Source organism: Pristis pectinata, chromosome 37, assembly GCF_009764475.1.
Source record: "Pristis pectinata isolate sPriPec2 chromosome 37, sPriPec2.1.pri, whole genome shotgun sequence".
Taxonomy (NCBI): domain Eukaryota; kingdom Metazoa; phylum Chordata; class Chondrichthyes; order Rhinopristiformes; family Pristidae; genus Pristis; species Pristis pectinata.
In genome coordinates this window covers 11,435,166-11,447,230 of record NC_067440.1, presented here as the reverse complement: position 1 = coordinate 11,447,230, position 12,065 = coordinate 11,435,166, and the positions used below count along the sequence as shown (strand labels likewise).

General features: G+C 45.9%; 1 protein-coding gene across 1 annotated transcript in view; it reads left to right on the top strand.

Moving 5' to 3' along the window:
- cntrob (centrobin, centrosomal BRCA2 interacting protein) overlaps positions 1-11,522 on the top strand; it is a 49,533-nt gene extending 38,011 nt beyond the window's left edge. The window contains exons 15-19 of the mRNA XM_052044787.1: positions 1,553-1,643; positions 2,514-2,696; positions 4,105-4,243; positions 7,609-7,687; positions 9,761-11,522. Of these exons, the coding sequence (XP_051900747.1) occupies positions 1,553-1,643; positions 2,514-2,696; positions 4,105-4,243; positions 7,609-7,687; positions 9,761-9,907 (639 nt within the window). The 3' untranslated portion in view covers positions 9,908-11,522. The remainder of the gene's footprint in view (positions 1-1,552; positions 1,644-2,513; positions 2,697-4,104; positions 4,244-7,608; positions 7,688-9,760) is intronic.
- Positions 11,523-12,065: the final 543 nt, after the last annotated feature.

Below are 12,065 nucleotides of genomic sequence, written 5' to 3'. Positions count from 1 at the left end.
TGAGATCCCCCCCTCATCTTTCTAAACTCCAGTGAGTACAGGCCCAGAGACATCAAATGCCCCTCATACGTTAACCCTTTCATCCCTGGGATCATTCTCATAAACGCCCTCTGGATCTTCTCCAATGCCAGCACATCCTTCCTTAGATATGGGGTCCAAAACTGCTCACATTACTCCAAATGTAGTCTAATGAAAGCCTCATAAAGCCTCAGCATTACATCCTTGTTCTTGTATTCTAGTATGTATGTTGGGAGATGGGATCCGTGTTGGGATTTGGGGTGGGGAGGGAGAATGACCCTTATTCAGACAGGTGAAGGTGGTGGAAATGGAGCCAATTGGGGTTTTCAAAAGGGAGTTGAGTAAATTTCCAACGCTTAGGAGAAAGAATGAGGGAATGAGGTTGAGGTTAACGGGTTCCTCCTAAGAGCCAGCATAGATGATGGTACGAATGGACTCCTTGTGTGCTGTACCAATTCTGTGAGCGATCAGTTAGTTTACCCATTATTGGGTTGGTTAACCTACTGGGTTAGTTAATCAGTTAATTAAACTATTAAACCTTACTTGAGGAAAGGTATGCTGGCTTTGGAGGCAGTGCAGAGGAGGTTCACCAGGTTGATTCCAGAGATGAGGGGGTTAGCCTATGAGGAGAGATTGAGTCATCCGGGACTATACTAGCTGGAATTCAGAAGAATGAGAGGGAATCTTATGGAAACATAGAAAATTATGAAAGGGATAGATAAAATAGAGGCAGGAAGGTTGTTTCCACTGGTAGGTGAGGCTAGATCTAGGGGACAGAGCCTTAAGGTTCAGGGGAATAGATTTAGTACAGAGATGAGGACAAACTGCTTTACCCACCGAGTAGTGAATCTGTGGAATTCTCTGCTCAGGAGCGGTAGAGACTACCTCATTAAATATATTTAAGACACAGATTTTTTGCATATTAGGGGAATTGAGGGTTATGGGGAAAAGGCAGGTAAGTGGATCTGAGTCCACGGCCAGATCAGCCATGATCTTATTGAATGGTGGAGCAGGCTCGATGGGCCAGATGGCCGACTCCTGCTCCTATTTCTTATGTTCTTAAATTGTCAGTGAAATGATTTGAATAAAGAAATGAAAGGCAGGGTCTCAGAACCAAGGGATGTCCCTTTAGAACTGAGATGAGGAGGAATTTCTTCAGCCAGAGGGCAGTGAATCTGTGGATTCATTGCCACAGAAACCAAGTCACTGGGTGTATTTAAGGCAGAGGTTGATAGGTGCTTGATTGGTAAGGGGGGTTAAGGCTTATGGGGAGAAGGTGGGAGAATGGGTTTGAAAAAAAATCAGCCATGATTGAATGGCAGAGCAGACTCAATGGACGGAATGGTCTAATTCTGCTCCGGTGTCTTATGGTCTAAAAGCTAGGTGAAATAAAATGATTTGACTTGCTGTGGGGGTAAGGTGAAACCTGGCTTGAGGTTTTGCTCAGGTTAGACAGAGGTGATAACACAGAAGGAAAATCTGGGAGCTGTCTCCGGTGCTTTAACCTCTATAGCTGCAATATTCTCTCTGAAAGCTCTTGGACCGATCACCTAGCGACCCTGTGGATACCAATGGGGATGCAGGGACTTCCAACATAACACAACCCAGTACAGAAACACAGCAAGGTAAGAGGAAGTGTCCTTTATCATCTATGTATCTCTGAGCCACCTCCAGTTCACACTTGCCCTGCTAAACCCTTGACTGAGTGTTGCTGGCCTACACTTCCACAGTCACGCACTGCCGTCTCGGTGTGTGTGCATGTTTTGATTGAATGTTTTATTGTCAAATCGTGCAGCACAGAGGCTATTTGTACCCTCACCTATTTTTCCAATGCGCTCCAATTCCTCCCAGATCTCCTGCTCTTTACCTGTCACTCTAGAATATTTCCTCTTGAAATATTTATCCAGTTCAGTTTTTGGAAGTCTCTACAGAATTTCTCTCACCACCTTTCCAGATTGTATTCAAGTCCAGATGAAGGGTCTCAATCCAAAACATCGACTGTCCATTTCCCTCCACAGATGCTGCCCGACCTGCCGAGTTCTTCCAGCATCTTGTGTGTTGCTCTAGATTTCAGCATCTGCAGTCTCTCGTGTCTGTTTAACTTCTCACTGGCCCAGTTTGTTTAGTGGAAATTCTCTCTGGCCCAAAGTCTGGTGGAAATAGAGCCAATCAGGGCTTTCAAGATAGAACTTGATGAATACTTAAAGGTTTAAAGAAAAAGTGGAAGGTACAGGGAAAGAGAATGGGGCTGAAGAACTATAAGGAAGTCAATGGGCCAAATGACCTTCTGAACAGTAATGGTCAATGAACAAGGTGTCATGGTGATGGCCTTTTCTATTCCTGACACATTGGATTATTCAGTACATATATCAGCCAGATATTTGCAAATAATGGACAAATAAATTACTTCAGCACACTGCAGCGCGTCCTATCACTGGGACCAGAGTGTGGCCCGTCCTCGGATTCTAAAGATAGATGTTTCCCATTGCCAGCAGGATCTCCGGTTGTGCCAGACCACTCCAGTCTCTGGGAGACAGTCAGGCCCCAGCCAATGGGGCAGTTGTCGACCACACAAAGCTTTAGGCCCCCGAGCAGCGCTGTGCAGAAGGTGAAGATCGGTCCCTCTGAGTCGGTCCACATGCAGCGGGGGTTTGCACCCCAGTTCCCCCAGAAATCAGGTACGTGGAAGTACTGGCACAGTTGTTAAAGGTATGGACCCAGAGTCCAAGGGTCTGGCCCAGTCAGGTCCCGGACTGGGCTCAGGGTCTGAAGCAGCAGAAGTCAGGTGTAAGGGTAGGTTTGTGGCCAGAGCCAGGTTCCATAGGGCTTTTATATTTACGGCTGCCTTTAAACTCACTGGAAAATTGTCTTATGTAAAAAGAGAACTGTGTTATATCAGTTGGGTAACATTCAGTTGTCTAGAACAGCTGCTCATTTGGCATGATCAAAGTCCCAGAGATGTTGGATTATTGGAGTTGTATTGGAAATAAATCTGCAAGAACGAGCTGCCTTCAGTAAAGGTGACCCCCAAACCTCCAGATTGTCAAAAGCCTATTTAGTTTGTGGCTGTTGCTCTGCTGTCCTTACCAGGCTGGGCCTGTGTGAGTCCCTCAACGGCCTCTGAAATGGCCCAGTGACCTCTTCAGTTCAGGAGCCAATGCTGATGGAGAGTTGCCAGTGACAAAAGCAGCCCATTTTTTCCCTCAAAGCACTGCTGTGAAGCAGGAAGGTTAGCAGCCAAATTTCACCCGGCAAGCTGCCAGAGGTAGGAATGAAGGAAATCGGGAGCTGGAGGAGCACAGAGTTCTCTGAGGGTCTGGGGAGGTTGCAGAGAGAGAGAGGGAGGAGGGACGAGGTAGTAGAGGGATTTGGAAATGATGGTGACTATTTTAAATTTGAGACAACACGATAGTCAAAGTTGAATTTATTGTCATCTCCACAAGTCCATGTGCACAGGTGCAATGAAAAACTTACTTGCAGCAGCACCACAGGTACAGAGCATCAGGGACACAACATTCACAAGAAAAACAGAAATTAAACATAAATTATACAAGAAAGAACACAAGTAGAACAAAACAAAAAAAAAAGTCCACTGTTGTGTAAAGTAGTCAAAGTGGTCATAACGTTGCTATACTGAGGTAGTGATTAGGGTTGTGCAGGTTGGTCTAAGAACAGATAGTTGAAGGGAAGTCGCTGTTCCTGAACCTGGTGGTGTGGGACTTCAGGCTTCTGTACCTCCTGCCCAATGGTAGCTTTGAGAAGATGGCACGGCCCAGGTGGTGGGGATCTTTGATGATGGATGTTGCCTTCTTGAGGCAGCGCCTCCTGTAGATACTCATGGTGGGGAGGGATGTGCCTGTGTTATATTGGGCTGAGTTCACTGCTATCTGCAGCTGCTTACATTCCTGTGCATTCGAATTGCCAAAAGGGATGGTGTGTGTTAGCGTGTGAGTGGCAGATTTTCTGAACTAGAGGCCAGGACAGATCATAGTGGATTATAATCTAATCCCAGCTATATTTCAGCACTGCGACTCTCCCTGAAATGTTGTAAGAAGCTGCTCTTTCCTCTTTCCTATTCCCCTGTAGGGCTTGCAGGCGGAATGCTGTCACCCAAGCAGGTTGGGGAGCTCTCGAGACTGCTGAGCATGTACAACAGTACCTCGGATCACCCAGCGCCTTCCATGGACGAGCTCTTCACCTATCTGAGGGCCATCCAGGATGATAGGTTGGTCCAGCGGAGAGGGAAACTGAACAGGGTGTCTCTTGCGTTACCAAGGGTGCAGACCTAAGTAACGATTACATCTCCTTATGAGATGTTGCCAGGAAGAATTTAGGTTTATTGGTTTATTATTGTCACATGTATAAGATACAGTGAAAGGCTTTTGTTTGCGTGCTATCCAGACAGATCATTGCATATATAAGTACATCGAAGTAGTAAAAAGAAAACAGAATGCAGTGTTAAGGAGAGTGCAGTGCCAATAGACAAATAAAGTGCAAAGGGCCATGATGAGATAGATTGGGAGATCAAGAATTCATGTTTTAGTGTATGAGAGGTCCTTCAAGAGTCTGATAACAGCTGGATAGAGGCTGTCCTTGACTCTGGTTCATGCTCTCAGGTTTTTGTATGTTCTGCCCAACGGGAGAAGGGAGAAGAGAGAATGACTGGGTGGGAGGGGACAAAACTTTAAATCAGATGGCAATGCAGGATGTCCAGGCATTTAAAATGCAATGGGGCTGGGAGCTGAAGTGAGGAGCAGCGAAATTGTATAAAGCATTATTAGACTGCGGACAGCGAATTGTACGTAGTCCTGGCCTTGGTCATGGGATCACTGTGTCACCTTTTGGTACATCGCCATTATGCATAGCCTTATATTCAAGCCACCCCACCCCCCCCACCACCATCCCAGCCCCTTTCTCCATAACCCTGCAATTTATTTCCTCTGACTTTGGAAGCACCTTCACCAGAACGACTACAGTGGTTCAAGGAACTGCTTCACCAACCACCTTCTCAAGTGGCACTTAAGGATGATCAATAAATGCTGGGTCTGTTAGGTTTCAAGAAATGACTGAAGTGTTCGATTCCTTAAAGCCCTATTTGACATCTTAAGCAGTGAGTTCCAGGTAATAACTGCATCCTTTGTTCCTCCCCTACATCAATCGTTAAATGTGTGTCCTCTTGATAAGAGCTTCTGTCCTTTTTCCAATCATAAGCCCATTAGGTCAACCTTCCAAGCTCCTGGGAGAACAACCCCCTCTTGTGTTTAACCTTGTAGCTGAAATCGCCCTTATCCAGAACGGTTCCAGTAAACCCCCTCTGCACCCTCTCTAGGACCTTCATCTAGTATGGTGGCTAGAATTGGATGCAAGACCCCAGCAGTGACCTAACTAGAGTCTTGTAAATATTTCTTGCAGCACTTCCTCTGTAACTCTAACACAGTGTCGCGGTTAGCGTAACACTATTGCAGCGCCAGCGACCTGGGTTCAATTCCTGCCGCTGTCTGTAAGGAGCTTGTACGTTCTCTCCGTGTGTCTGCATAGGTTTCCTCCCACATTCCAAAGACCTACAGGTTAGGAGTTGTGGGCATGCTATGTTAGTGCCGGAAAGAGTGGCGACACTTGCGGGCTGCACCCAGCACGTTTTCAGTAACGCAGAAAGATGCATTTCACTGTGTGTTTCGATGTACATGTGACTAATAGATAAATATCTTTATTCTGTATTCTGTTATTGCTTTTCCCTCGTAATACCTTGATGTACTGATGTGAAGAAATGATCTGTATGGATGGCATGCAAAACAGAAGTTTTTCACTGTACCCCAGTACGTGTGACAATAATAAACCAATTACCAAGGTCAGGCACCATCTGTGAAAAGGGAAATGATTACCGCTTCAGATCTGGGAAAGAAAGGAGGTTTTTCTCTCTTCTGATGAAGGGTCCTTGACCTTAAAAGTTTACTGGTTCTCTCGCCACAGACGCTGCCTGACCTGCTGAGTGTTTCCAGCATTTTCTGCCTTTTTTTTCATATTTCCAGCATCTGCAATGTTTTGATTTTCATTCAGTGTAACTTCCCTCCGTGTGCATTCTAGGGCTGTATTTATGAACACTAGGATCCTGTCAGTTTTAATCACACTGTCAACCTTCAATAATTTGAGCACATACACACCCTGGTCTCTTTTAGAACGGAACATTTGTATTCTATTGCCTTCCAGTTCAAAAATACTGTTGTTGCTGGGAATCTGAAATAAAACACCAAAACTCAGTAGGTCAGGCAGCATCTACAAAGAAGATTTCAGTTCCATGGCTCTTCATTGGGACCGGGAAATGTTGTAAGTTGCAGTGAAAAGGTGGAGGGAGAGAGGAGACGAAAGCAACAGTGTGAGGGCAGCAGGGATGGTGGGTCAACTGAACGAGGGTGGTTGAGGTTAGTGTGTAACAAAAGGGGTCTGGGGGTAGGTGTAATTAGGAAGAGGCTGGTGCAGTGGGTAGAGCTACTGCCTCACAGCTCCAGTGACCCAGGTTCAATCCCAACTTCAGGCACTGTCTGTGTGTGGAGTTTGCACGTTCTCCCTGTGACCGCGGGTGCTCCAGTTTCCTCACACATCCCAAAGACGTGTGGGGTCAGTGGGCTAATTGGCTGTGTAAATTGCCCTCCTAGTTGCATGGGTGAGGGGTAGAATCTGGTGGGTGGGGGAAGGAGTTGAGAGGAATATGGGAGAATAAAATGGGATTTTGTATATATGGTACTTGAAGGCTGGCACAGACTCGGTGGGCTGAAGGGCCTGTTTCTGTGGTGTATGACTCTGATTTGAAAGAAGTCTGAAATGAGAAACAAAACAGTGCTGGATATTTATGATGCAAGGCTTGAACAGTTGAATTCAGTGTTGAGGCTGGGATGTTGTAATGCAACCAAGTCTGAGGACAAGGTGCTCCAAAAGCAAAGTTCTGCAGATGCTGGAAATCTGTAATAAAAATAAATACTCAACAAGTCAGGCAGCATCCTTGTGAGAAGAAGTAGGCGATGACCATCCAGAAGGAAGGTCATCGACCCAAAGTGGAGTCATATAGAGTCCTACAGCACAGAAACAGACCCTTCGGCCCAACTGGTCCATGCTGACCAAGATGCCCATCTGAGCTAGTCCCATTTGTCTGTGATTGGCCCATATCCCTCTAAACCTTTCCTATCCACGTACCCGTCCAAGTGTCTCTCAACAGAAAGTGAGGAACTCGCGTTGGGCTGCGTTGGAACAACGTTGGAGATGGAAGGCAGAGATCAGAGTATATATTCCTTATTCATCTTATCAAATTCAGAGCCATAGAGTTGTACAGCATGGAATCAGGCCCTTCGGCCCAATTTGTCCATGTCGACTAAGTTGCTCAGCGAACTAGTCCCATCTGCCTGCATTTGGCCCATAGCCCTCTAAACCTCTCCTATCCATGGACTTGTCTAGATGGCTTTTAATTTGTTTGCACTTCCCTACATTAAATGTCTATTCCGCTAGGCAGTCTGTGTCCCTGCCTGCCGCACTGCTTGTCACACCTGCAGGTTCAGTGTCGGGTGTGAGTGAACCGATTGTCTGGCTCTTGTGTTTCAGGTTGGTGGGACCAGAGGGTCTGGCTTCCACTGCTCAAAGGAACCAAGATCAGAAGCTAAACCCAACAGCAAAGAAAGAGGTGAGTCCTCGTGGCTGGGTGTTTGGGAGGGTGGGGGGTGGAATTTGGGCAAGTAAATTAAAAGTCCGATAATCCGGCGTCCAGTCATTTGGAACTGCAGATGGGCTTGCTCATTGGTCTGGACTGTGTGCTGGGGGTCCAGAACACGAGGGGTGTGTGGCCAGAGCTGGGGTCCAGAGTGCTTGTATGTTTCCTGCTCCCCTTTATCTTACCAGAAGATTTATTATGCTACCAAAAAAACCAAAAGTGGAAACAAAAAGTGTTTGGCTACTTATTATTCCTAACATGCAATGGTCTGGAAAATTTGGCACCACCTCTGCCCTAATGGTGCCAGATTGTCAGAGTTTTAATGCACTCCCTCCCACAGGGTGTGTCCTAGGGTAATACAGCATAGAAACAGGCCCTTCAGCCCAACCCGTCCATGGTGCCCACCGAGCTAGTCCTGTCTGCCTGTGTTTGACCCATATCCCTCTCATTCCCCTCCCTTTCCATGTACTTAGCCAAATGTCTTTTAAATGATGTTATTGTACCTGACTCAGCCACTTCCTCTGGCAGCTTGATCCTCACATGGATGTGTGGTGGAAGCAAGCTGCAGAAGTGTATTTAAATGAGGACTGGAAACGTCCAGGGAGGAGGGAACTTTGAGGGTGTAGTGATGGGAGTAGCAGCAAGCTTGTGTGGGAACAGACTCACATTTCTATAGCGCCTGTTACTGCGCCCGCAGTACTTTTGAAAGTGTGGTCATGCCAGAACCACAGCAGTCAGTTTGTGTACTGAAAGGTCCCCCACACAGCAGTGGCCAGGGTTTTGTTCTGCTGACTGAGGGATGGGTATTGGCTGCACAGTACAGGACACAACCTCCTGCTCCTTTTCCTATAACGACAGTGGGGATACCAATAAGGCCAGTCTGGATGTCTGCTTAGCAGATGTCCTGCTCTGACTGTGCAGGACTCCCTCAGTGCTGGAGAGGGACTTCAACCAATGAAGCTTTACACTATCCACAGAGCCACAGTGGGAATGGCAGACTCTTCAGAAACAAACTCTTCAGAAACAAACAATCTGCCGGAGGAACTCAGCGGGTTGAGCAGCATCTGTGGGAGGAGAGGAATTGTCGACGTTTTGGGTCAAAACCCTGCATCAGGACTTAGTTCCTCCAGCGTATTGCTTGTTGCTCCAGATTCCAGTATCTGCAGTCTCTAGTGTTTCCAGTTTAACTCTTCAGCTGGCTCAGTCCTGGTTTAACACCCCATTAGAGAGTTGAACATAAACACTTTCCTATCCATGTACCTGTCCAAGTGGCTTTTAAATGTTATTGTACCTGCCTCAACCACTTCCTCTGGCAGCTCGTTCCATTTACCCACCACCCTCTGTATGAAGAAGTTGCCCCTCAAGTCCCTTTTAAATGTTTCCCCTCTCACCTTAAAGCTTTTCCCTTTCCCTGGGACATCTTTGTCCATTATTGGTATGGTAAGTAGTGAGTTATTGATACAATGTGATTGCTACATCGTCCTGTGGCTGAGCTCTTGATTGTCCTAAGGTTGTGGTAAGTTTTCTTCAGGGTATGTGGACAATGGCTGGTGTTTAACTTCCATTCTCGAAACCGTGGGGACAGTTAGGAGTCAACAGCTTTAGTGAGTCCAGAGTTGCAAAAACAAAACCCCATGCAGGGCAAGGAAGGCACGTTTCCCTCTCCAAGCCAGTGAGTCAAAAATAAGAATCAAAAGCAAAACTGGAAATCTGAAATAAAGGCAGAAAATGCTGAAAACTCTTAAGCATCTGTAGTGAAAGCAACAAAGTGAACGTTTTAGGAGAAAGATCCCTCATTCAGATACTGCCTGACCCACGGAGTGTTTACTGTCATTATTGCTGAGTCTAGTCCTTTCTCGAAGAGAATCTTTACCCAAACTGATTCCAAACCCTCTAAATGTTGACCCTTGACTGCCTTGTAAAACAGTCAAGCAAGGCTCTGATCTTGCCCGCAAGCCCCATCTCCCTCAACGTGATCTTTATTTTAAAGGCCGCACTTGCGGAGGGGTAGTACCTACGCTCTGATCTCTTCCCTCCTTTCCTCAGGGTTTGTCAGCCCAGCCATCTGTCCAGAAGCGCTTCGTCAACAGCAAGCCAGAGAATCGCCCCAACTCTGGCAAAGAGAAGAGGAGAGGTGTACCATCCTCCCAGGGAGGAGGAAGCAGAGGAACCAAGACAGCCATCTGGAGATAGGCAAGCTCCCTTCCCAGTCACTGAACCGTTGGTTTCTTGGGAGGGCTGCAGTGCATCTCTGCATCAGCTGTAACTGCACTAACCTGATTGGTGCTGAATGATTTAACTTCCAAGAGTGGTGGTATGGTCAGAGGCATGTCGATGTGCTGCAGAGGGACCTTCAATCAGGTTCCACCCAGCCCTGAAGAGTTTAATTTTTCACAACAGTCACCAAAAATTTGAGAGGTGCTAATCTGTACGGCATATCAGAGTTGTGGGAGGGATAAATATTCTGGCTTTTGTATGTTGCTCACTGCGGCAACCACCCTCTCTTCAAAGCTTGCCCCATCCCACTAATGGCTTGTTCCATAATTGCCTTCCCTCTTGATTCCTGCCCTCACTTTAACCCCCCCAGCTTTCTAATTATACTGTACGCCAAGTAACTGCATACCGGATATATCACTGGAGGATGTGTCTTCTGTTTACCTCCTGGCATAATTCTGATATACTGGCCGTTTATTCTGAGCATCTACCTTGACATAAAATTTAATGCTGTCACATTTAAGTCACTTTATTGTTTTGGGTTAAAATCTAGATTTACATCTGTATCACTTACTAAACAATCTGCTTTTTGAGCTGCCCATGACCAAATTCCCTTTATTCTGGCCATTGTTTCTTTCCCATTGATTTATTCTTTCACACTGTCTCTGTCTGTGTGTCTGTCTGTGTTCCAGAGATAATGGCCCAAATGTCTGTTGTCTTATTCCAAGTCAGATTCCCAAGCCCCTTCATTGTGGTGACCTGAGAGGAACTGGTGCTACTTTTGTAAGGGTGACTGCTCATCTCAAAAAGTGTTCAGGCCCGTAGTGTTTTGAGAAAGCACATTTCCATGAATTGCAATTTGCTGACAACGATTCTGGCTGTGTGATACCTTGTGTTTGGATGAACAGCCTTTGTCACCCATTGTCCAATCAGAGGTCTCTAGAGGGTGGGTATTTCATTCCATGCTCCTTTGCACATCTTACCCTGGACCTTGTGCTGGATACTGAAACCCAGTGTGTGCCCCACTCAAATCCCTACGCCACAGTTAATGGGGCTACCCAATCCTCCTCTCGTTTGCTCTCAGCATAGAGTGTGCAGTCACAGTTAGCAGACGAGGCTCTTGTTCTACCTGCTGGTATTGAGCAGATACAGCCTGCAGTCAGAAGTCTGCACATCACCCTCTGTGACCTCCATTTGCAAATCACTGACTCAATGCAACCTACAGAGGACTCTGTCCAACTGAAAGGCATTAAATATGTTCTAGGGGTAGTTCTTAAAGAAGTTTGGTTCTTTTTTTATATGCACAGTGTTTCTCCTCAAGTACCCCCCAAGGATGATATATGCTCTCTGACACTATTTAACTCTTTGCACTTAATATGTACTATCCACAGGCTTTGTGTGACAGCTGAACTTAATCTCCTCCATCCCAGGTGATTTTTGTCTTGTTTGCTGTGTGCTGTCACTTTGTCCATTTGCTTCCGTGAGTGTTTATATTTGTGTGTGTGTGTGTGTGTATTTTTTTAAACTATCTTGAGTGCCTTATTTTAATATGGATTTTATATAAATAAACTTTATAGAACTATTTTTAAAAACACATTTTTACTGTGCATATTTTTGCATTCCTGTGATTTGAAACTTATTTCTAGCTGTTCAAGGTTCAAGTTACTTTATTGTCATTCACCCATATGCTATAAAAACACATGGAGGAACGAAATGTCGTTTTCCCCCAGACTCTCACAACAGAGGACGTACATAGAACAGAGGATGTACAATAAACGCAGACAGAAAAATTGTGCAAGTACAAATAGTGCAAAAAACATTACATACAGAATACAGATTTAGTGCAGAGTTAGTGCAAAACCGAGTTGGACGAAGAAAATACTGACCTCTGTGTGTTGCACTGATTGTATAAACATGTTCAGCAGCAGCCAAAGTTCTTATATGCTGTGGTGCAAGCCAGGGCTTTTGACACGGCATTTGTCTGAAACTGTCTCCTGGGTATTCAGGAGCCTGACAGCCTGGGGGTTAAAACTGTTTTACAGTCTAGTAGTTCCGGCCCGGATGCTCCGGTACCGCTTGCCAGACGGCAGTGGGACAAATAGGTCATGGGAGGGATGAGAAGGGTCGTCTATGATTC